This window comes from Lepisosteus oculatus, chromosome 27 (genome assembly GCF_040954835.1).
Source record: "Lepisosteus oculatus isolate fLepOcu1 chromosome 27, fLepOcu1.hap2, whole genome shotgun sequence".
Classification (NCBI taxonomy): Eukaryota; Metazoa; Chordata; class Actinopteri; order Semionotiformes; family Lepisosteidae; genus Lepisosteus; species Lepisosteus oculatus.
Genome location: NC_090722.1, coordinates 3200005 through 3225708, shown reverse-complemented (window position 1 = coordinate 3225708; position 25704 = coordinate 3200005). Strand labels below are relative to the sequence as shown.

Here is a 25704-nt window from a genome sequence, read left to right as displayed (position 1 = left end):
TGCACACCCACTGATGCTGTGTCTCTCGGCACCTGTACCTGCTAGCCGGGCTGGAGTGACTCCTCTGGGATCACAGTGCTGAGCTGGAGCAGAAGTCTCCAGCTCTGCTCCTGGGGACCCACACACCTGCTGAGCTCTTTACTTCATTCAGTCCTGAACGGGGATCCACAAGTTGCTCGTCTGGGACCATTGCACCTTTCTTTGTTTGCTCAAGGGTAATTGAAAGGTTGGAGGTAGATCTCCAGCACGTGTAAGAACTGAAAATGATTAAAAGTGCCATTAAAACCCATTATTAGATCTATTCAAGGTTCAGTTGTTTAGCTGAGTGCTCAGGTACCCAGCAGGTACATTCTTAAGCTCCACACACCCTCAGCCTGTGTCCAGGGATCAGCTCTTACATGTCCAGGCCTGTGCATGGCTCTGGAACTGGACCCCTGTGGCCAGCTGTTAGCCCCTTAAGTGTCAGACACCCGAAGTATATAATCTAGAGACTTTTTTCTGCAACAGGGTATTGACCGCAGTATGTGCTGCTTTCCACGACACCCTTAAAGTAAAAGATCTTTCCATGGCAAAAAAAAACAGAGGAAAGAATGAACTGTTTGTGTTGGCTCATCATTAACATCTTCTAGGCAATGTGGGGAAGCAATAACAAGTCAAAAAGTGCTAGGTTATATAGTTAAAAGCGTAGAATTTGAATCAAGGGACCTTGTGTTAAAGGGTGGACTGCTGGCGCAGTGGTCAGCATTGCTGCCTTGTAGCGGTGGGATCCTTGGATCAGTTCCTGGGGTGCTGTCTGTGTGGAGTTTGCATGTTCTCCCTGTGTTTGTGTGGGTTTCCTCTGGGTGCTCTGGTTTCCTCCCTTAGTCCGAAGACATAGTAATTGGTTAATTGGCTCTGAGAAAACTGGTCCTGGTGTGAGTGTGTGTGTGTGCCCTGTGATTGACTGGCGTCCTGTCCAGGGTGTACCCTGCCTTGCTCCTGTTGCTTGCCAGGATAGACTCTGGCTCCCCTGCAACCCTAAATTGGAAAAAATCAGTGAGAAAATGGATTGATGGATGTTATGTTACAATTGAATAACAGCTTAGTAAGACCTCATTTAGAATATTGTGCACAATTTTGGCCACCTCATCATAAAAATCTTACTGCTGCTCTGGCATCAGTCCAGAGAGGAGCAGCCAGGCACATTCTGGGGTTGAAGGGGCTGAGTCTCTTTAGTCTGAAGGGAGTGTCCCACACTGACAGGCTGGAGGAACTGTCTCTTTAGTCTGAAGGGAGTGTCCCACACTGGCAGGCTGGAGGAACTGAGTCTCTTTAGTCTGAAGGGAGTGTCCCACACTGACAGGCTGGAGGAACGGATCCTTTTCCTTTTCTTTTCCATTTTTGAGAAGATTCCAAGGGGACTTGATAGTACAATATTCAAAATCCTCAAAGGCCAATCCAGTGAACTTCAGAATTAGCTGCACAGCAGAGGCTGTACAAGTGGAAACTACATGTAAGTGCATTTAAAAAGGACAACAGGAAGCAAAGGGCTGTGGAAGTGTGGAACAAGCTACATAGCCACATGTTTGAAGCTGATACCCTGGCTTCTTTCAGTCAGTGAGTAGATGGCCTCCTCCTGTTTGTAACTCTACTTCTAAAGGGAAATTTATTTCAAGGGTGTTTTGTGCAACTCGTCGCTTACCTCTGTCTTGCTGGCAAGGTCTGTGAGCTTGTCCTGAAGAGAACTTGCGCTTCCCAGGGTCCCATTTTCTCACAGAGCAAGACGCAGTTCTGGTCGAGCTACCTGGGAGACCCCCGCCACGCAAATTGACCTTTGCCCTTGTCCTCAAGAGCTCGGTTGCGCAATGAAACTCTGGAGCGCTACAGCTGACCGCAGTCACCAGCCCCTCAGACACCCTGTCGGGTCATCAGCCCCATCCTCCTCCCCGCCGGTGGAGTTGATTCGGCCCCCTCGGCGCGAGACGGGGAGCCCGCGGAGCCTGCTGTCAGAGCTCCGCTCTGCGGAATGTTTTTCTGTCCTCGACGGCTGCCTTTCCAACAGCAAAGCCACAAGGATTACAACACCGACTCCATGTCTTGTGTAATTTGAGGGGGGGTGGGGGAGTAGATTGATTTTTTTTTTCCAGTGCTGTTTGCCTTATGAAAGGGAGGTTTTGTAAGAAAGCTGGCTGGCGTTCCACAGTGGTGCTGGGAGTGCCAAACTGGGCACGGGTGAGAGGATTCACCCTCCCCTGTCAGCTGTCCCCCCTCCCCACCCACCCCCTGTTTTGCCAGCGCTGTGTTCACCACCATGTGGAGGAAAAGGATGTTTGAGCGATGCCGTGAGTTTACCATCAAGATGTTTCCTATCCGTTTCCTCTTGTTTGTCTGATGGGGCTCCCCTGCGCTTGATCGCCCGGAGGACTAGCAGACAGCTGGATGGCAAGAGAGCAGGACGGGGGGTTTGCTGGCTGGTTGGACTGGGCATGGAAAAACAAAATCAGCTCGGCTCCATTTCAGCCCACTTCCAAACCCGAATCGGTTCCGAATCACCGCAGGGAATTGTTTTGGAGAATACCGAGCAGGTAAACAGTGGGTGTGCTAATCCCCGAGTCCAGGGATCGTTCTGCTAGGATTCCGGGACACTCTGTACCGGAACGTTGCGTCAACACTTGTATGAAACAGTGAGGAAGGTTTTTCTCTCAGGAGCGGAGCCTGAGCTTGGCTTTACACGTCCTGTCATCCTATATTCACGCTTGTGTCCCGCCAAAGGCAGGTCCCCTCGTGTCCACACTATTAAAGACACGCTTGTGTCACGCAAAAGACAGGTCCCCCGTGTCCACACTACCAAAGACACGCTTGTGTCACATGAAAGACAAGTCCCCTCGTGTCCACACTACCAAAGACACGCTTGTGTCACATGAAAGACAGGTCCCCTCGTGTCCACACTACCAACGAAGGTGCTCGAACTCTGGAGACTGCGTTTTTAACTGGAATGAGGATCGTTAGCGGAAAGCTGGATCCTTCAGCAGCTGGTGAACTGAAATCCCTGCCTATATACAGTATCCCGGTGTCTCTGGTGACTGATTTAACAGTGCTGTATAGTTCTGAAGACACATTCTGGGGTCTGTATATCAGTCAGGACCATCACCCCAGTACTGTCAGCCTGCAGCCAGAACATCTGTGTTACACACACGGGCTGCACTCGGCTGTGTCAATTCACAAAAGTGGCTCTCTTGGAAAGAGGTGCAGCTGGGTTCAGATTTATTAGTGCTGAAATCGGAGGCCCCCGCTGCTCTTAAAAATCTGTTGTACATGCCTTTCTGCTCTGTGCACGTGATCTTATTTTGTATCTGTTGCTGTATTTTGGAAAATAAAGATTGTTGAAAAAAACATACTCTGAGAATACAAATATTAGGGGAAGGTGATGCAATGCAGGAGATTAAATGAGATATAATGGAATTCAGCACATGGGCTTGAGAGTTACTAGCAGACCTTTATCAGTTCATTAAAACAGTCTATCAGTACCAGCAGCTTGTTTTTGTTTTGTTTTATTGACTAGTTTTGAGTCACACTTGTGACAATGTGTGTCCTCTCAGGGGACAACTGATATGTGGTCCTTTCCAGTCTGGGAAAGGGAAGTGCTTTTTTTTTTGCTGACTTGTTTGTTTGCCCCTCCTTCCCTCAAAGCCCCCCTCCCAATTTTGGCCTAGCTTTTCCTTTTCTTTGTCGGAGAGGAGCGATTTCCAGATGGGACAGCTGTCCACGAGCCATCCCAGCTCCAGCTGCCCCTCGTCCTGTTTGCACAGGAAGTGCTGTTTGCGTGTGCGTTTGTTTGCTGGGATGCCCTCCTGGACCGATCGCGTCTTCCTGCTCGAAGTATTTCCAGGAACCTGACATCGGCGGCTCTGAGTGGGTCCTTAAAAAAGGGCGCTGAGGCCCGTGAGAAAGAGCCCTTCGACAGTGGTTCTGAAAGTGCTGCAGAGGGCCAGCATGCAGTAAGTCTTCTTGGCCTTTTAATGTTAATCAGCAATGTTCAAGACCTTAGAAGACCAGTGAAACTGGAGCAGATCACCTCGTGTGCTGAAGATGAACTATTCTCAGGTTTTACGCTGTTGATGATTTAAAGAGACACTGATACCGCCCTCTCCTTCGCAGTCTTGACATGCAGAATGGACCTGTGTCCTCTTCTTGCTCTCGGTTCATCCCGATCGAACGCAAAACCGTTTGAATGAGCCGGCAAACAGGGCAGACGAGGGGGGGGAGGATAACCAGCGCCGGAAATCTCTCCTTGGTCGGCTGTAAGCTCGTTCCGAGCTGTCGAGCGATGGCTCCAGGCAGCTCCGGCCTCCGGTTTCCTCTCTTCTGCTGCTTATCAGCCCAGCTCTAGTTTTCACTGCCCAATCAAGCTGACGAGCACAGCCCGGTTCACTGCTTAAACAAGGTTGGAGGTGGTGGTTAAAGTTATCAGCTGGCTCCGTTTCTCCAACAGCAATATCATTCGCCTCCGTTCTCCACTAGCTCCCGAATGCAGGAGCTGGTTTGGGCAGGGGGCGCAGGTCTCCGAGAGGAGAGAGGGGTATCGTAATCTCATACTAATCCCCCCCCGCCCAGGTGTGACTGTGAACAAGTGAGCCACAGTCTCCTAAGAGATCAGATCAGATCACTTTATTGATCATATACAATTTCTTGCATTAGGAATTAGTCTTTTTCGCATACCCCAACTTGCTCTCCATGAGACACACAGACGGGGAGAGAAGCTGGGGGTCAGAGCGCAGGGTCAGCCATTTATACGGCGCCCCTGGAGCAGTTGGGGTTCAGGGCCTTGCTCAGGGGCCCAATGGAGTAGGATTCCTCTGCCGGCTGTGGGATATAAACTGGCAACCTTCCAGCCACAGGCACAGATCCTGAGGCTCAGAGCCACCACTCCGCCCCTTACTGACCTCACATCCTGTCAGCAGAGAGATTCATGGCTTGAATTTCGTGTGAAGAGCCTAAGAACAGTAAACAGGGCAGTGATCTTCCTGATTCACCATTTGGATTGAAAATGAGTTGTAAACAAATTAGGGTAACTGTAATCATTTTCAAAATCTAGAGTTGCTCCAGACTTTAGCTTTAACACTGAAGTGACACTTGAAGACGGGACTTCCAAATTCTGGTCAATGTGTCTGTTTTTATTGAGCCCAGCTCTCTGTCACTTAATTAAGCTCCTAATTTAAGTGATTACTTGCTTAAGTAGCCATTTGACATTGTGTTCAGGTGCTGAAACAGTGCTGATTTAAAGCTTCTTTCTTGCAAGAGTGGATAACAACAATGAAGCCTGCAGGAGCCTGATATTTTAGGTGGAAGCAATAAAACAGTTTGAGTTAATGATTCACCTGATGTTCATCCCTATAATGTTACTTTTATTGTTTTTATAGGAAATGGTAGGAAGGGTTTTTTTTTTACAGGGTACTTTCCAGTTAGCAATGATGAAAATCCCCAAACGATGTGATTTCTTATCTGAATAATTTGTTCAGTAATCCTCCCTTATTGTGAGATAACTCGACTCGGCGTGTGCCATGAATGAGAATTGAAGGATCTCTCACTATCGTGCGCTTGGGAAAGAGACAGCCCTTCGTTGGTGTGGCACTCATCGCGATAGAGTTTGTCGCACTCGAACAAGCTGATCTGCTTTTCTCTCTCTGGCCCCGTTTCAGAATTTTCTGCTGATTTGGGGCTACGCTTCATTTTCTCTTTTTTTTTTACTTTCTCAAACAACGGAAAACATCTGTTTTGTGTATCGTTGTTACATCGCAGATATATTTACTGGCGTACCAAGTGGTATTTGTTTCAAGATTGCGCTAGCGATGCCTAGGCTTTGCTGCCTCTTAGGATGTCAGACCTCTTGATCCACGCGTGTGTATTCCTGTGTGCAGTGGAAGCAGCTGCCCACAGCCACGCTGCTGTAATGCTTCTGTATCACAGTGTTACCTCTCAGCCGTCCGATGCAGGCGAGTCCTGCAGTGACGAGCTGCCTGTGTGATTGGCGGTTGATCCGAATGGGAGTGGTAGCACAGCCAGATCACAGCACGCATGCAGAGCCGCAAATTGTTTGGCCGTTTTCCCTCTAAAGTCAAAGAGAAGGAGAAAGGACAGATGGGCAGTGTTGGCACAGCAACCCAGGGTCTGTGATCGGACTTGGCGGAAGTGAAGAGAGACCATAGAGGTGACCGGCCAAGGCCAGCAGGCATATCACTCTGCAGCTCCCAGCTGGCAGCCCCACTGGAGCTCAGCAGGTGTGAGCCTGGTCAGTACCTGGATGGGAGACACCTGGGAAAGCTAAGGCTTCTGCTGGAACTGGTGTCAGTGGGACCAGCGGGGGGCGATCACCCTGCAGTCTGTGTGGGTCCTAATGCCCCAGTATAGTGGCAGAGACATTATACTGTAAAAAGGCACCGCCCTTCGGGTAAGACATAAAACTGAGGTCCTGACTCTCTGTGGTCATTAAAAATCCCAGGGCATTTCTCTAAAAGAGTAGGGGTGTAACCCCGGCGTCCTGGTCAAATTTCCCCCTGGCCTTTACCAATCATGGCCTCCTAATAATCCCCATCTATGAATTGGCTTCATTACTCTGCTCTCCTCCCCACTGAGAGCTGATGTGTGGTGAGTGTTCTGGCGCACTATGGCTGCTGTCACATCATCCAGGTGGGGCTGCACACTGCTGGTGGTGGAGGGGATCCCCATTACCTGTAAAGCACTTTGAGTGGAGTGTCCAGAAATGCGCTGTATAAGTGTAAGTTATTATTATTAAGGCCAGCAAGAGTGACCGCTCATCTCTGCAACGCCCACTGCCGCTCTGTACTGACAAACATCTGGCCCCCGCCGGCCTCCCCCTCATCAACCTGGCCGGGGGGAGGCGTCCCCAGACCGCTGATCGAAGGAGAGGATGATCTTTCAAGACATCAGAAAGGTTCTGATCCGAGAGGGGGGGTCGTTCTCGTCAGTGAAGACCGCCCGCGCCACGCCACCCTGTTTCTTCTGGTCAAAGCTGGTTTGGTCTGTGAGGTCTTTGGCCACCTTCAGGCGTGGGTTGTGCCAGGATCCAGTTTGACCTGGCAGATAAATACAAGTGCATATGAAAACGTTCTGTCTGCAGTGCAGTAAGGACACCATGGTTTGTAGGCCTGGGTGGTCCCTGTGCTGTTCGAGCCCTGGCAGGTCGATCCCTCCTTGGTTTTCGCTTGGAACATGAAAAGAGACCTTGACAGCCGATACAGTAGCCAGAAACGCTCAAACACACACAGTGTTACACAGTCACTCTCCTGCGTGCAGCTAGGGCAGAAAACGGGAGGCAAAAATATTTGAATTTGAAGGCCAGGGGTTTGCAGTCATGGTCTAGAGAGAACCATCTGGAGTCATCAGTATGTATAGGGAATAGCTCTGTATTAGATACACTCACCCCGAGTGACCTTCAGCGGAGGACAGATGCTGTGGGTAGCATTTCAGACAACACATCTGAAGGGGAGCCATTCTGGACTCATTAGCTGATATAGCCTGATGGAAATGACAAGTTGTATTCAGTGTTTCAAGGGTTTCAGAGCTAGGAACTACAGCTGTAGCCAACTGATTTCATAGTTGAGACCAGGAATGGGCAGCTCTGGTCCTAGTGGTCCAGAAGATCTGATCGATTCTCTTCTTTGGATTAAGAAGTCTAATTTTCTCATTCCTCTTCCTCAGGCCTCTTAGGTTTTAGGTCAGTCTAAACTGATCAGTAAAACGTAGCTGTAAAGCCTGCAAAGCTGTGGTCAGACTTGCCTGTCCCTAGTCAAGTTGAAGCGGTTCACAGTCAGGCGTCTTCCACCTCGAGTCTTCAGGTTTGCGATCCAGACACTGTTAGTTTGAGCCTGGGTCTTGTCACTCTCCGACTGAGAGTGGGGTTCCTGGTATGGCAGAGCTCCCTTGTCTTCCTGGCAAACTGCGGCTCCTGTGGCTTGCTGGGTGCCAGCAGGGCCAGGGGCTCAAAGTGAGAGCCGCAGGCCCTCCTGTCAGGCACTGGAGATGTTGCAGTGTGTCTAAGGGCAAAGGGCCCTGCAGGTGGTTATGATGGGGGACCTGTACTTGTCCACGTCTCACTCTCTCCCATGTGGGTACTGAAGTCAAGGCCAGGCAGCTGAGTCACAAAACGGTTGGAGATTCCAGACTGGGAGGGTATAGAATAAGAAAATAACGCATCCTTGTTGTCATTTGGGGCGTTGACTCTAGTTGTTGATGAAGGTTTATTCCCTGCTGAAAAGAGAAGGAAAGAAACGCACTGTTTCGGCTGTGGAATGTTCTACGGGTGTGAGATTGATGACTAGTTGTTGATTTGTAAGCTCAGTATGTTGTACGTGTCTTACAGCCACACTGGTCTACACACCTGAAACATCACTGCAACCAGAGAAGCCTCCAGTCAGGCTGTTCACTCAGCAACTACCATAACAGCTTAGATCAGGGTGTAGGTCTGTCTCAACTGCATGCAAGTAACCTCCACTTTCCTCGTTTTCCCAGTGGATATTTAAGATCAGTGATGATAGTCCGCACTGCTCGTCTTGGTGTTCCCTTGCTTAATGCTTCTTAATAAAAGTATCTCTCTCGACTTTGATTACCCCATGTCGTCTTCTCCATGCATCAGCCCTGTTTGCCCTTCATGCTTTATCTTGGACGTCTTTGCCTTTGATCCTTGCCCGTTCGATGATAACTCCGGTTTGTGCTGTGGACTTCAGACTCACCTTCGCTCGCCTGCACCAGTCTGCTCAGCTGCAGAACACACAGCTGGATTCCTCCTTCTGCCTCAGATCTCTTGCTTCACCTGGTCAGTGTGGCAGTGTGACAGTGAACAGGGAGCTGCTGTTCTGTGTTACAGACATATCGTTGTGATTGGCGCACATGGGATGGTTTGAACAGAGGGTATTCCAATAGAAACTTGGCAGCCCTTCAGCTGCTGGCTCTGTGTGCGACTGCGTTTCTTTAACTGGGGGAACAAAAGTGAGACTGCACTTCAGTTGTGAATCATGCGTGTTCAGGGACCAGGGTTAATCCCCTTCCATTGCTCTTGGAATAAAAAAGACAAGCAAAAGAGACCATAGTCAGCTGTGTCTGACTGCAGAGATTCACAGAAGAAATATTCCATTCTCTGGGTGTTGTTGTTATAGGTGGGGTTTAGACAGGCGCTGACAGACACTCCGGACTGAAGAAGTGCAAGACTCAGCAATTATTTATCCTCTCTTGGACTCAAAGGACAGAAAACAGGAATGTCACATGTTTTTGTGTTTCACCGTGTGGATCTAAATCAAAACCGTAACTGTTTCTGATTAACAAATTTGACAGTTTAACATTCAATAGGCTTGACTGTTCATGCAGTCCGCAGATCTCCCGGCCAGTGATCCTCAACTATACCTATTAAACCCACTGGAAAAATCCCAACAATCCAGGCGTTCCCTGAAAGGGGTGGTTAGAGAGGGAAGCAGGGGTTCACCATTACTTCAGTCCTGAGTTCTGGAAAATGGCTTAAGCTGTCAATACTGGAGGAGCTGAGTAAATACTTTCTAGCTGTAGAGTATTGAACGGGCTATGATGACATTAAATTTATGAGTGCACAATGATGACTCCTAATGATTTGTGAGGTGTCTTTGGCCCTGTGTTTTTCACACCCCAAAACTGATGTTTCCTCTCCAGCATAAGAGCAGACGAATAGGAGGCCATTCAGGTCACCTAGCCTGTTGGGTAGTTAGTAGCTTATTGATCCAATGATTTCCTCCGGCTAATGCATGGGTCCGATAATAGAGCTGCGTAGCTTGTTCCACTCTCTCACCACTCTTGGGGTAAAGAAATGTCTTCTGCTCCTGTTTTTAAATGCACTTCCACATAGGTTCCACTGGTGTTGTCTGGTTCTGCTTATCCTGAAGACTTCTGCTGCCTTGACTTCATCGGTGCCTGTGAGGATTTTGAATACCTGCATCAGTTCCCCCATAGGCTTTTCTGTTCATGACTAAGGAGGTTCAGTTCCTTCTGCCTGTCAGTGTTGGGCATTGCCTCAGGACCCAGATGTTCAATTTCCTTAATCAATTTCCCTTCGGGATCAATAAAGCCTTATCTATCTATGTTCAAGTGTGTCCACGGATGCTGCACATGGCTTTTGTCACTGAACGTCCTGGCACGTCTAGAAGATTGCCAGTGTGGCGTCGTTAGGAAGTGCACAGCTACTGTCCCTAATACTGAATGTTGGCCGAATGTTGTTCAGTTTGCTATGCTGTAGTTTGTTTGATGCGTGTAAAGAGTGCGAGCTCATGGACACCCGAGCACCAGAAACACGTATACGCTCCTGCAGCTTAGTATGTGCTGCACAGCAGCGTTTCTCAGCCTTTTTCATGCCATGGCAGACTCGAATAAATCTGAACATTACCGACACCCTGCCTCCCCTCCCATCCACCCCGTACACAGACACATCACCGGCCTGAGCGCATGGCTATGAGAATGACCAATACTTATATAGCGACAAATATGTCGATTTCAGTGCCTGATCTACGTTTGCCCATCGACAGGTTAATCGAGTTCCGTGTCTCGGAGGCTGAGGAGGATGTAATATCGATGGTAGCAGACCATTCGGCTTGCAGTCTCTCCAGTCTTCTCCCTTCCTGAAAGGAGGCACAGCCAGCTCCTCTGTTCTTGAACTGCTGATCAGCAGGGTTGGTATAAGGACCTGGCTGCCTTTGCACTGCAGTGGTGCAGTGAGGGATTGAAAGGGCTGTAGGCTGGGGAGCGAGGGAAGTCAGACGGCAGGTCCCCCGCGCGGGCAGTGTGTGAACACTGTGGGAGTATCCTGTTATTGCTTTCCTCTGGCCCGGATCTGCGCTGAAGTCTCAGTGAGCTGCTGCAGAGATGCTTCATTCCGGGATCAAGCGGGCCAGTCAGTGAGCGCGGTGCAGCTTGAATTCCCTGCTGCTCTGTTAGCTTGGCCAGCAGCCATAGCACCCTGCAGCTCCCAGCTGGCAGCCCCACTGGAGCTCAGCAGGTGTGAGCCTGGCCAGTACCTGGAGGGGAGACTCCTGGGAAAGGTGTTGGTGAGGCCAGCAGGGCGCGCTCACCCTGTGGTCTGTGTGGGTCCTAATGCCCCAGTATAGTTAAAGGGACATCATACTGTAAAAAGGCACCGTGCTTCATTAAAACTGAGGCCCTGACTCTATGTGGTCATTAAAAATTCCAGGGCATTTCTATATAAGAGTAGGGGTGTTACCCCTGTGTCCTGTTCAAATTTCCCCCTGGCTTTTACCCATCATGGCCTCCTAATAATCCCCATCTCTGAACTGGCTTTATCACTCTGCTCTCCCCACTGGGAGCGGACTGGTGCGTCATCCAGGTGGGGGATACACACTGGTGGTGCTGGAGGGGATCCCCATTACCTGTGAAAAGCTTTGAGTGGAGTGTCCAGAAAAGCACTATAGAAGTGTGAGAAATTATTATTATTATTATTATTATTATTATTATTATTATTAGTAGTAGTAGTAGTAGTAGAAGTAGATGTCCTACTTGCTCGTCCTGACATGAGACAGCAGCACTTGGGCCACAGGCTCATGTGAAAAACGGCCGACTGCGCCTTTTCTGACGGGGAAATACAGGCTGTGAAGACCCTGCTTCCATGACACACCACAAACCACGACCCCACCAGCAGCCCGTCAGGCGGTCTTTCTCAGCACAGGGGGCTCAGAAGGCAGCTCTCACCGCCTGTGCGCTGCCAGCAGTGTGAAAACACAGACCCCACTTTCTGTTCACACCTGTTGCCTGTTCTGGAGTTCTGAATAGCTCTGTGACCGGAGGATTGTGTCGGTGCTGGGAAAGCCTTGTAATGGAGGCACCCTGCTGTCTGAGAGCCATTTCAAAGCACTGGTGTTCTGTAGTGGGTGAGTGGCTCTTGACATGCATTGATCTTGCCCTGCTAGTCTTGCACTAATGACTTGCACCGTCACCAGCTACTGTATGTACAGTACAAGATATGATCTTTCCAATCGACTCGATTGCATTTCCTTAGAGCTTTCTTTTAATCATTAATTGCTGTTATTGATTGCCAGCTTGTGTTTGGACTGTCGGGGGAGACCGGAGCACTTGGAGGAAACCCACACAAACACAGGGAGAACATGCAAACTCCACACAGACAGCACCCCAGGAATTGAACACAGGACCCCAGCGCTGCAAGGCAGCAATGCTCCCCACTGCACCACAATGCCACTCCAGTAAAACAAGTATTATTATCCATGCGGAATATGCTTTATGCATGTTATGAATTTGCCGTCGCCTTCTGTAAATGAATACGCCTGCCTCGTTTCACAAACCTTTTCCCAGAAATCAGTCACACAGATCAGTTACTTTTACACGTCTTAACGTTGGAAGCGCTTGTTGGCTCAGAGTGAACCAACGCAAATTGTGTAAGACGCGCTCGGCGTTCGAGCTGACTTGTTTTAGATGAAGGGTAATCCGAGACCGGCCTACTGGGAGCATGCCGTGTCTCCTACGGATGTGAACTGTTTTCCTGGGAGCTCCTGCTGCTGCTCCTGTCTTTGAGAAACGCCAAGGTGGAAGAACTCCCATTGGCTTGCGGACTCGGAACTGGGCGCCGGGCACCGTCGGTCTCTGCTTCCTCACGTTTGACAGTACCGGCGCCGGTAGATCCAGAGAAATCCACTACGAGCGATCAGCTGTGTCAACACCAGAGCCCTTCATGAGCGTAAAGAAAAGCCTTTGTCTAATTCCGGCAACACAATTTCTGGAGTGTAAAAAATAAAGTGTTTCAGTGGTTTTTGGATGTAATCAAAATCTCAACAAAGTAGAAACCGATGTTTTTCATTCTGTGTAAAAAACAAACCCTTGCCAAGCAGAGATAAATCCAATAAACACGTATTAAGTGCTCTTGTTAAGTGCCCTAGAAATGCACAATTACTGGAAAAAGGCTTACTTACCGACTCCCAGTAAAAATCCCTGTTGGATCTATTTTTTTCACCCTCCGGCTTCTGGGGACCAGGGCTGGGTTATGTGAGAGTGCAGTATATGCGTGGCGTCTCCTATTTTATTAAAAATAAGAAGAATTCCTTGCAGTTGTGTAGCACTTTTCCCAAAGTGACTTACATACAGGGGACCCACTTCACCCTCCACTGTATTGCAGCCCCCACCTGGGTGACCCACAGCTGCCAACTGCACCTGCAGCAGGTGAGGTAGAGACCTAACAGGGTGCTTCACCTTAAATCAAGGGGGAACGTTAGGAAGGCCAGACGGGACGCCAGTCCATCGCAGGGCAGACATGCGGACAAACCACAGAGGCGCACACACTCATGCCAGGGCCAACATTCCCAAAAGCCCCTTCACCCACCAGCATGGACTGGGGGAGGAAACCCGAGCATCTGGAGGAAATGCACGCAAACATGAGGAGAACGTGCAAACTCCACACAGACAGCTCCACCCGGGTCCAGAACTGAATGCAGGGCCCTACTGTGAGGTAGGAGTGCTGGGAAAAAGCGCCACCTACTGGTCCACCATCACCATTTATAGCAGCAACATGGTTTTCCTCTGAGGTCTCCCTTCCCAGTACTGACCAGGCCCTGTGCTGCTTAGTCTTCACTAGTGAATTCCAGTGAGATGTCCAGCCGAGCAAAGCCATCGCACTGTTAGCGTGAAGAATGAAAGTGCTCAAGAGTGAAAGGAGGTTACAGTTGAGAGCAGCTGGTTGCTCTGAGGAGCTCTGCAAGTCATTTATTGAAGGATCCCAGGAGGGTCCCTGGGAACTGGCTACACAAAGCAACTCTTGGGAACTCGTTGAGTTTTGTCCTTTTGCTCGTTTGAAACCTACAGCGGTTTTGCAGTTCTGCAGTTTTGGCCATATTTGCCTCGGATTTAGCTGCTCTACATCCAAAGAAAAGTGGATGTTGAAGTTGATCATCTATGGCAGACTGATCATACAGGTGGCTCCCTCACTGTGACCAAATGGGAATGCTGGGATTTGTGCATCCAGTGCTGCGTGACTCATAGTCTTGTGATCTGTCGCGATTTATAGCTGCAGTTTGCTGCAGTTCTCGGTGTTCTGGGCCTTTGGCGAGTTCTGTCCCCTCCTCCGCCTCCTCCACTCCTCTTCCTGTGCAGCTCAGGCTGCGCTCGGCCGCCTGTCTCCCCGTCCGTAATCCGTAGCCGGCCTCAGTCATGTTTTTCCTCTCTTCCCCATCCTGCGCCCAGTTCCAAAACAGTGACTAATATTTTCTACCTCGATTAACAGCTCAGCCCGCAAATGCAGGGGCTCGGCGCTCGCTCTGATCACTCCCATGTGCGGGTGGCTCCTATTACATAACCGAGAGGCAGAGAAAAAAACACTCCACAGCCTTACTCCCTGCTTCTATACACACAGAACCAGTGCAGCAGGGATCCCCAAGCTGCTCTCTGCGACCCCAGCCTCATCTGCTTTTAATTGTAGCCGAGCTCTTGGTTACTTGATTGAGCTCACAGAATAATAGTGGCTTAATTAGATTTCTTTAGTGGCTTAATTTTATTGGATTTTGAAATGCCTGTAAGGTTTTCATGTCACTTGAAACCTGTTTCTTTGCTGAAAATGAGCCAAAACCCCGCAGTTAAGGTATCGATTAATAACTGATTGCTTCACTTTGGTAATTGAGAGCGGTATCCATGAGGCACTGGACAGAGGCCAGTTACACTCTGTGAGTTTCTTCATAGGTTCTCCCTTGACTCTGCCTTGGGCTCGGGAGAGGCAAAAAGCATCAGGAAATATTAAAGCCAACAGCCAAGTCAGTAAAGTGGGCCCAGGTCTAGTGCAAGTGTTCACATTACTCCTATCCTGGAGTCCTTGCACTGGCTTTCGGTCAAATTCCGTGTAGACTTTAAAATCCTCATGCTCACCTATAAGGCTCGCAACCTTCGCTTTTCTAATTCTGCCCTCCTTACTGTCCCCCAAGCCCGTCTATATTGTATGGGTGACAGGGCCTTCTCCTGTTATGCCCCCAAGCTCTGGAATTCTTTGCCCAAGGATATCAGAGAGTCACCTTCTCTAAACTCCTTCAAATCCAGACTCAAAACCCTCTTCTTCAGGAAAGCCTTTACTGAACTGGTTCCACTCTTCACCCCTCTGCTTTTCTTAGTACCACCATCCACGGTCTCCTCTGTATATTGTAATTGTGTCTTATCTTGTGTAGTCTTCTTATTTATTGTTGTTGTCTTCTTATTTATTGTTGTTGTCATCCTGTAAAGTGCTTTGAGAAGCCACCTTTAAAGGCGCTATATAAAATAAAGTTTATGATTATTATTATTGATGATTTGGCTACACTATCATGAGCACAGACAGGATGTAAACCAACAGACACTACTGTATTGTCTCTGATCAGCTGCTTACAGGAACTGAAGTCACTTTTTGCCCTGAGCGATTGAGCACGAAGGGTCTTACAAAAAGTAGCTGGACGCCTTGAATTCGCTACTGCAGTGAAGAGAAACAGATTGTAAGAGCCTGGTGCCAGCAACAAGGTGCTGATGGGCCCAGTCACAGAGACTCTGGCCAGTTAGCTCAGGGGAAGTGCTTGTTAGGGTGAGATTGTGTTGTTGTCCAGGTCACGGGGCTCGATCGGCACTCCCAGTGAGCCCCGTCATCAGCTGAACCCCTCAGGTATCACCCCCCGTTTGGGGGTGACACTGGCCAGTCCTCCACAGAATCACGTCTGTCAGCAGCAAGAACAGCTTAAACACCATGTGGCATTTCATCCAGCAGGTCCTGAAGTGTTTGGAGCATGATCCCAGGCCATTTTTTTTAGTGGATCGGCCTTGTTCGGTCTCTGTGTTGAGGGTAACGGAGAGCAGGGATTGAATTGCACAGGTTCCCCTAAGCTCTCAGTAGAGTTGTGATTGTCCTGGGCCATGGGGGGTAATGGAAGTCTGTCCCTGTCTCTTCCTTAAGCCCAGCCACACAGTGCCTGAGAGGTTGAGATTGAGAGAGTCTGAGTGGGGTCTCTGGTGGCAGCATTGCTAATGCCCTGGCCAGCGGGTGCCCCTGTGTGTTTCATGATCAAGAGCCTAAAAAAGGAGAGTTGCACTTACAGGTATGGCTAACAGCTTGTACATGTTGGCTCTCAACAAGAGAAAGATCCCTTGTTTCTCATCACCAATGCAGCACTTTCACCATGTATGACAGAAAAATACCAGGGTTAAAAAACTGGCTGAACAAATAGAACTTGAGGTCTGGAGTTTGGCCATCACTGCCTTGACAGTGGGAGAGCCTCCTGATTGGCTGTGCTGGACCTGGGAGAGCCTCCTGATTGGCTGTGCTGGACCTGGGAGAGCCTCCTGATTGGCTGTGGTGGACCTGGGAGAGCCTCCTGATTGGCCGCGAGGGAGGTAGGAGACTTCTGGTTGGCTGGTTCTTCAGACCCCCTTGGAGGGTGCCTGACCTCACCTCATGCCTGCTCTGGACTCCAGCGCTGACTCCACTGATGGACTGGCAGCAATGGCTTCCAAGTCTGTCGCAACACGGGAGCCGATGGGACCTGCAGGTCTGGATTTGGCTGCCGCTGTCTTAATGAAGCAACAGAGAGGTTCTGTAACAGGGTTTTAGTGACTTCAGAATCGGTACCTCTTGACAGGGGTGGGTGGTGGGAATAGAACCATCCCAAAGTTAGAATAAAGGCTGCAGTGTTACTCCGGGCCTTCATCCAACTTGGCAGGAATTCCTGCCATGGTTTAAAATAAGCGTTTACTGTGGTAACGCGCCGCATTATTAGAAACAGCGCACAGCAAAGGCGTGGTGAAGGCGGGAAAGCTCTGTGTGCAACACACAATGCATTTGTGAAGAGCTGGGAAGAAGCACAGCAAACAGCTGAGGGCGCGGTGTAGCCGTGTCGCACAGCTCCAGGTACACGACCCCGAGGAGAGACCTGCCCCTCGACACGGCACCGCACCGCACCGGTCCGCCGCCTGTCCGTCACACGGCGGCCGCGCCGGCGTGTGTTTCTCATTGCCGTCTGGGACCCTGTTGCGGTTACCACAGTTTATTAAAGAAAGCAGACTTTAGAAAATAAATGAGTGATTAAAAACTGTTTACCCTTAAAAAAAAAACCGGGCCCTGGTAAAACTGAATTGCCCTCAGTTAATGAAAGCCATTCGCGTGCTCCTATAAACCCTGTTTTTTTTTCCTGCGTGCTTAGTTTTTTCTCATTCTTTCCCCCCAGTACCTTACTGGGAGCCAGGTTTTAAATTCGTTCCTTGCAAGAAAAAAAAAACACAGGGGGAATTTTCGTGCAGAGCGATTTATGTGACTGTTAAGGGATTCGGTGGAGCCGCCGCGCTCTGAAACACCTCGGGCTCGCGGATCGGTTAGGGGGGACAGGAGGGTCCGCGCGGCCCGTGCTAATCGCTTGACGTCATCAGCCCCCCGAACGTCAATCAGGCGTCTCTAGAACTTTCCCACAGAATGTTTTTTTTTCCTCTTTGCGGCTGGGATAACATCCGGGCATGTTTGGCCACTGTCTCAAATGCATTAATTTTTTTTGTGTCTTAATTTTCTGTTGTCAGTTTTTATGGTGCTTTGCATGAATATGTGACACAAACATAGCTCTGAGTTTAAACATAATAGGGACATACTGTATAGTCATTTCTGTTTTGAACATAGTGAAATTAGAAACTGCTGTGTGTCCCCAGTATTGGGACTGTGGGTTAGTTTAGGAGGTGGTTGGTTCAATAGCTCAGTGCCGGAGTGCACTGTGTTCAGAAGATCAGTGTTAGTGCTGGATTGCAGTGTGTTCAGTAGCTCAGTGTAAGAGTGCTGGGCTGCAGTGTGTTCAGCAGCTCAGTGTGTTCAGTAGTTCAGTGTGAGAGTGCTGGAGTGCAGTGTGTTCAGTAGTTCGGTGTGAGAGTACTGGAGTGCAGTGTGTTCAGTAGTTCAGTGTGAGAGTACTGGAGTGCAGTGTGTTCAGTAGTTCAGTGTGAGAATGCTGGAGTGCAGTGTGTTCAGCAGTTCAGTGTGAGAGTGCTGGAGTGCAGTGTGTTCAGTAGTTCAGTGTGTTCAGCAGTTCAGTGTGAGAGTGCTGGAGTGCAGCGTGTTCAGTAGCCCAGTGTCACAGTTGTTAACATGTAAACTAAGAAAACACTGTGGGTATAGTCAGACAAAACCACTGGCGATGGCAGGAAGCAGGCAGGCATTTTGCGTGGGATCCCTGCTACCATCTCCGTCTGCAGCCACACTGTGTGTCACACCGCTGTGCTCAGTGCGAGTGAGCAGGAGGAGGGTTTGAGCTCCAGCCCAGCCCTGCTCACACTGAGGACTGCAGACCGTCTCGCGCTCCTGTGCAGATTTCAGGACAGTCCTCGGGCCTCTTCGCAGCTCGGCTCCAGATGTCCCCTCTCTGGCGGTGCTGCACAGACACGAGGCACGTGGCTGAAAAGAACAGGGGATCAAATCACATTCCTCCCTTCCTCCAGCCAAATATTTCACCTCTGTCCCGTGGGCAGACAGCTTACATAACCTTGCAGGAAATAGACACAGTATCAGATCAGATTAACTCGCAGGCTGCCATGTCTCAGTGAGACACCGGAAAAAGACATGAGCTCAGTACACACTCTGTGAAAGAGTGGAAAAAAAGTCAGGCTACAGCAACGACAACAAATGGAATGGATGTAGATTCATACCTTATGTTCATGAGGCCCGTAGCTTTCCTTCCAGAAAAACAAACATGCAAAGTTGGCACTGTGTCCTGTGGTTGGGGCGGAGAGCACTAAGACACCGTTAGTTTTTTTTGTACTTAAAGCCTCACTTATAAAGGATTGAAAGTAATATTGAATTAAACTGATTGAATGAGTATTTGTTATTGTCGAGGAAAAGTTTTGAAATTGTTGAAGAAAAGTCTTCACTCAGGTTAGGTGTGGTCAAGCAGAGTCCTTTATTCATGTGCATGGGGAGGATATAACCATGCAGATCTGAGAGCAGCCTCTCATACAGATCTGTGAGTAACCTCTCCACGAGATGGTAAATGCAATGAGTTTTATCCAGCAGATTCACACAGGAAAGCGCATTCTAAGTTTCCACATGAGGAGTTGGTTTTCTCTCTACAAACATTTCTTTGTAATTGACCACGTTCTTCTTAAGAAGCAGTTTTACCTTGTATACATACAAAAGGAAGTATATAAATAAAAGGTGTGAAATGAGCTACACATTCTGCTATTGTAGCATTAATATCAAAAAGTCAAATAATATGTTTGCAATTGTTCTTTCATACTGTTGCTGGGTAAAAGACATTTTTCAAAGCCAACTAGTCACTATCTTATGCTAAAATTCTTCCACATTATACTGAAAGGGATATCACTGACGAGCATAATTAAATATGCATTTCATTAACCCAGTAAATGAAGAATTAGCCTTGGTTCAAATAAAAAAAAGTTGGGGTGAGTGCTTTGGAAATGTGTCGATAGAATTGTGCAGTTTCATAATTTATGAAGCTGTGGTACCAGTGTTTCTGGCTCCTAATGGAAGGTGCTATTTATTGTAAAATACTCTGCCAAGGTAAGTTGGCAGCACGCTCAAATGTATTTATTCTAGCAGTCATTATGAAAGAGGGGGAGCGCAGTGTGTTTTTTCACAGCCCTACAGCTCACGTCTCTTAGCGGTAGGCGTGTGATTATACGTCAGAAACGACAGCAGCTGTAAGAGAAATCGGGGAGAATGGATTAGTCCCTCTTCCCTCGCTGAGCGCCGACGCTCTCCGGGCAGAGTGGGACATCGCCGTCTGCTGTGTGTTCCAGGACCATGGCCGTCACGAAGAGAGGGGCTGCCGCCGCCCTGCTGCTGGTCCCTCTGCTTGACCTGGTGTGCCCTTTGACCCCCGGGGACCCCAACGTGTGCAGCACATGGGAGAGGTGAGAGGCGCCGCCTCTTGGCCCCTTCTGTCTGCTCACCCCCTGAGATCTTCCCGATGGGCTTCAACAGAGCCGGACCTGACCTGGGCAGTGTTATTGCTACTGAGCCTAGACTGACTTCCTTATCTGAAACAGCTTAGAACCGGTACATACTGTATCATTGCACCCTGTACAACAATACTGGAACACTGAACTGATGAACATAATTCATCAGTCAAAGCCTGCATAGTCTGTGCTGTATCCCTCAGTAGTAGCATAGCAGTGTGCCAGATGTGGAAGGAAAGTTACAAGCTAGGAGACCACAGGAAATAATGTGCGTATTTATACCGCAAAAAGCTTGCACAGGAAAAAGGATGAAAGAGGGCCGCCTGCAGTCTTGAAACCTGACAGCAGGAAGAAACAAAGCTGAACAAAAGCCTCCCTGTCATCTGATCTTCTTTAAAATCAGGAGACAGTGGCGTCCAGGAGTGCAGTGCTGGCGGTAACATTTTGTAGGCAACAAGCCTGAGAGAAGGGGCAGTGCAGTGCATACCTGTGCGTCTTGGTCAGCTCGCCCCAGATTGAGGGAGGACAGAGTTCCGTATGAAATGGCAACAGCTTTGAAGAGTCAGAAGTTCTATACATACTAGGAGCATTCAAAGAGAAAACAGTTCCCCAGGATAATATGGTAGAATTCTACCCATGGCGTGTAAATGAGGAGTCCTTCGTGATCAGTTAATAAAACTCTTCGAACGGTTGTTCATTACAGGGTAAAACTCACTGATGAAAATTGCTAATGTAGCCTTTCACAAAACGGAAACAAGTGATTATTGATTAAGTCGTATGTCTATGACATGTAAGGCTAAGTAAAAGAAAGAAAACTAAACCTGGCGATCATCTTTGTGGAAGTAGGATCGTCCACCATTCTGTTTCCAAACTGTTCTATCCGGGCTCGTGGGAGAGCCGGAGTCTATCCCAATAGGCACCAGGCAGGGTATGCCCAGTCCATCACAGGGCCGACAGACACACATCAGACCCACACTCACACTCGCGCCAGGGCCGAATAACCCACCAGCATGTCTTTGGACCATGAGAGGAAACTGGAGCACCTGGAAGAAACCCACGCAAACCCGGGGAGAACATGCAAACTCCACACAGACAGCACCCCAGGAACTGAACCCAAGACGCTGTGAAGTGCTCAACACTGCAGCCCCTGAATAAGACCATCTTTTTAGAACACATCCTTTAACTTGTCCAACAACAACTAGTCTTTGTCCATCTACTCTGCGATCTACTGGCTGTGATGCCCTACTGGCATCTCATTCTGTGACCAGCCTTACTCTCGTTGGTTGCTGGGATAGGCTCTGGCTCCCCCGCGGCACAGAAGTGGATGAAATGGACTGATGGAAGATATTGCTGCTCTGGTCAGTCCGGAGAAGAGCAGCCCAAGTACATTCCTGGGCTCAGAGGAATGTCCTGCTCTGACAGGCTGCAGGAACTGAGCCTCTTTAGTCTTGGACAGCGAGGGGATCTGATCCAGGTGTTCAGAAACCTCAAAGGCCCTGACAGTCAACCCAGTGAATGTCTCCAGATTAAAACGTGAGACATGAGCCAGAGGACTCAAGTGGAAACGATGGGGCGCTTGGGTGTAGCGGAGTTGTGAGGGTAACACCCTCCCGTTGAATGGCGAGAGTCCTGGGGTCGACTAGCTCTTCACTGCCTCATCACGTCTCTTCTCGATGGGCCTCGTCTGTGACCCTTCCTGTGTATTTTGTCCTTCGCAGCTTCACCACCACGGTGAAGGAGTCGTACGCTCACCCCTTCGACCAGGTGTACGAGGAGCCCTGCGCCGACGCCCGGATCTCCCTCAGGTGCACGCGCCACCGGTGAGTGCGCCCCTTTCGGGGACACCCTTTCAAGGCGTTCCCCTTGAAGGTCATTCCGCCAGACGGTAGGAGGCTTGAGCCTCAGCCTGTCTCCTCCTCTACGTCCTGTTGACTCAGCGAACTTCATCACCTTTCCCCACGTGCTCGGGCGGCCTGTGCCGGACCCCTCCGGCCCTTCTGACTCGACTCTCCCTGTGCTGTGTGTGCGCAGGGTCACGTACAAGACCGCCTACCGGCAGGGCGTGAAGATGGACTACCGCAGGAGATACCAGTGCTGTCAGGGCTACTACGAGAGCAGAGGCACCTGTGTCCGTAAGTGACAGGCATGGCTGGGGGGGGTGGAGGGCAAGAGGTGAGTCGCACCAGGCTGGTGATAGTATCCTGGGATCAGACGCCTAGTTCCCAGTAACTCCAGTTTTAATCTCACTGCTGGAGACTGGGGGGGTTTGTGTTATATCAGTGTAATCCTCATAAATGTTACTATTGCTCTCTTCATTTCTGCTCTGGTTTGGCCTCCTTACTCTAAAAGTCTTCAAATCTTTTTATTTATTTTAACTTTAAAAACCTGTTAGCAGCCAGATATGTATGAGATCCCAGAGACAGAATAAGTTCGTACCGCTACTAAAGTCCTGTTGATATGACATGTTGTTTTTGACGAAGATGCATGAAAGAGCTCACGGTGGCTCACTGCAGTTTCCTTGTCTTTAACAGTTTCCACGCCTGTGCTCTTCTCTGTGTTTGTGTGTCTTTGCCCATGTTGTAATGTCTGTGCCCTCTCCAGCCCTCTGTACCCAGGAGTGTGTCCACGGGCGGTGCCAGGCCCCAGATCGATGCCAGTGCGAGCCCGGCTGGAGGGGCGAGAACTGCTCCAGTGGTGAGGCGACTCCTAACTGCCCTCTGTTATCAGTAGGAGCTTTAATTGCTGAACAGAGACTCTTTTCTATGGTTATTGACAATATATCCTAAACGTCATCGGGTGTCACTACAGGTACAGCAAGAGCAAATAAATACAAGATTGTGGGAGTGTGGCACACTTCTTTATGCTAAAAGTTGTGGGGGTGTGGAACAAGCTGCTCGGCCATGTTGTTGAAGCCAATACCCTGGCTTCTCTCAAGACACAGCTGGATCACCTCACGGCGAACTAAACTGGCCCGATGAGCCGAACGGCCCCTTGTTTCTAATCGTTCTTATATCCTCATACTTAGTGGCAAAAAGGCCAGAACCAGCTGAAAACGCAGTGTAATTACAGCACGAAGCCACATGAAATACAACTGAAGCAATGTACAAGTTCACTTGGAAACAAAGCAGCGATGAAAACAGGTGGTACTGCATGTACTGTATTCCAGCTGTTCAGTAAGAACAGGTGTGTGGTTACAAATTAGTGGAGGCCAATCTGCTCACCAAGCCCATTTATCAGCTACGCACTAATAATTTGTGGTCAAGGAAAGAACTTAGACAGCATGGCTGGGTAGTTTCTTCCATATTGCCTCAACTCTTGGTGGAATCAAGAACATCTTATACCTTAATATATAAAATACCAGAATCTAGTCTTTTTCATATCTGTCTTACTTAGGTTTCTCTAGGTGCATGTGGTTTGATTTCCAAAACCTCATGGTGGCCTATCTTCATTATCTTATTAGTGTTAAAAAAAACAAATAATCTTTTCCCACACTGGTACATCTAAGATTGTAATGAAATATTAAAATTGAGGAATCAATCATTTTTTTACAATGTTTTATCTTCAGAAATTAAGCTAACAAGTATCATACAAATATATTAGCATTTTTTCTGAGAAGGAATGAATTCCCACGTGATCTAAATCTAGTATTACACTCTCCACTCAAAATCATGAGATATTTCTTACCTGAGACTCTACAGCACCTACAGTTTCCTACAGCGCCCTCTAGTGGAGAACAGTCAGCTTCCGGCAGGACAATAGGTATTAGCAAGGAACCCAGTTTCAAATAAAACAACTTGAATTAAATCAAATGTGCTCTGAGGCTTGCAAGTTATACCTCAGAGTATTTTAAATTGCCCCTTTACAAAGATTCTACAGTGGGGTAGAAAATAATTCTAGAGGAGACTGAAAAATATGTGAGTATGTTTAAGTAGAACATAACAAATGTTACAAAAGACAGGATCCAGCTGTTTTTTGCCAGAAGCCAGGGAATCTATTTCAACTGCATGGCTTGGTAGCTTGTTCTATGCTCCCAGTTCCCTTTGTGTAAAAAAAGGTTTCCACGTCTGACCTCTGGTTTGTGTTTCACTCTTGATTCTCCACATGACTTTGTCAGTTCTTATGAGGATTTAATAGTACTGATTAGCTAATTGTACAGAGCCTAGTGATCAAATAGAGCCTCAGTTTCATATCCCATCAGAAGGAGAGTCAGAACCTCACTGAGGGTGACATAGTGGCACAGCCTGGCTTTGAACTGGGAACCTACTTGACAGTAAGACTTTTACCTTAAGCATTGGGTTGTACAGCCTCCTTGCAGATGGTGTTTTAGGAAAAGCCCGAGGACACCCAGGAACATTTAGTCCTTTAAGTCTTTGACTTCCTGTTTGTCTCTAGAACCTGTGGTCCTCTTTCCTGTTGCCAAATGCTTGGCAGTGGTTCTCTCCTGGAAAAGAGGTTCCTTACAGTAAAAATGAGATGCTTTAGAGAGGATGAAAGCTGTGTGTTGTCTAATCCAAAAAGAGCTTCTATAAATAGAAAATTATTCCACTTGTGTTCGAGGGCCCTGCTAGTTAGGCCTGAAGGGCACAGTAGCTGTACGGTACTGGGACAGCACCAGGCCTTATAAGGTTCCTCATGAATTTTGCGGAGGGGGGATTATTCCTGACGCTTCCTGGATGCCTGTGTGTTGAGCTAACTGTGGGGATGGGAGTGAGCGCCACTCCGGAATTTTCCCACATCCCTGTCTGTTCCGACGGGATACAAAAACAGCCACATTTCTCCCGGGATTGACCGTTAGAGAGTTAGACTGGGGGGCCCTGCTGACCTGAACCAGCCTGAAAATCTGCCTTCAATTAGGGGTTAAAGACTACTGGACTGCAGAGCTAAACAAGAGCCGCTCTGAGGGCCTGCTTGGTGGAGTTAGTTCAGAGCAAGTCAGCTTGCATGGTGTAAGGATATTGGCAGAGCATGATCCTAATGGGTTGCCGTACTGCACAGATGATGCAGTACATGAATATGTAAATAGTCTATATAGAGAGAGTAGTAGATTGAGGGGCAGTTGGTTAGGCAGTTACTGAGTTAGTGTTGTAAGAGTTATAGAGCACTGTGTTCATAAAGTGCACGTTCATCACTACAAACCTGTGTGGTTAATGACCGCCAGTAAGAACCCAAATAGAGAATATAACACATGGCTCTGCAGAGTGAACCACACTCCTTCCTTCCCAGTGCTACGGCTCTACCGTAATTTCGTCTTGCACCCTTAACAATGTCTCTGGGCCTACACGGTGCTCTCAGAAATCGGACAGTCGTGTTGCTTATTGCATGAGGTTTCCTGCAAACTGCACTTCCCTTCCCTCTTCTGAGAGGTTCGGAAGGAAAGTAAGGTGAACGCCCTCACTCGTAGATGAAACTTGGGGGTGTGGGGGCCCACAATATTCTATCCACACAGCCATTTTCCAACCAGCTCCCGGTGAGGGTCGGGGTGGTGACGGGCTGATCCGATCAGACCGGAGAGTCTCCAGTTCCTCCCGGGCGACTGCCAGGTGCTCCCAGGCCAGCCGAGAGAGAGAATCCCTCCAGGGTGTCCTGGGTCTGCTCCAGGCTGTCTTCCCAGTGGGATGTGCCTGATCCCGTGGAAGACGGGACACAGCAGGGCTCTGTGTCAGTGACAGTATTGGTGTTGAGACTCTGTAGGCACAGCAGGGCTCTGTGTCAGTGACAGTATTGGTGTTGAGACTCTGTAGGCACACCAGGGCTCTGTGTCAGTGACAGTATTGGTGT

At 48.8% G+C, this 25704-nt stretch overlaps 1 protein-coding gene across 3 annotated transcripts in view; it reads left to right on the top strand.

Moving 5' to 3' along the window:
* The window catches only part of pear1 (platelet endothelial aggregation receptor 1), a 62607-nt gene that overhangs the window by 10887 nt on the left and 26016 nt on the right, over window positions 1-25704 (top strand). For 2 of the 3 annotated variants that reach the window (XM_069185027.1, XM_069185025.1), the window contains exons 2-5: window positions 19768-19881; window positions 21645-21746; window positions 21958-22058; window positions 22528-22620. In XM_069185027.1, the coding sequence (XP_069041128.1) occupies window positions 19772-19881; window positions 21645-21746; window positions 21958-22058; window positions 22528-22620 (406 nt within the window). In that variant the 5' untranslated portion in view covers window positions 19768-19771. Of the gene's footprint in view, window positions 1-16449; window positions 16527-19767; window positions 19882-21644; window positions 21747-21957; window positions 22059-22527; window positions 22621-25704 lie in introns of those variants that run through there. The other variant, XM_069185026.1, reaches the window with a different exon arrangement.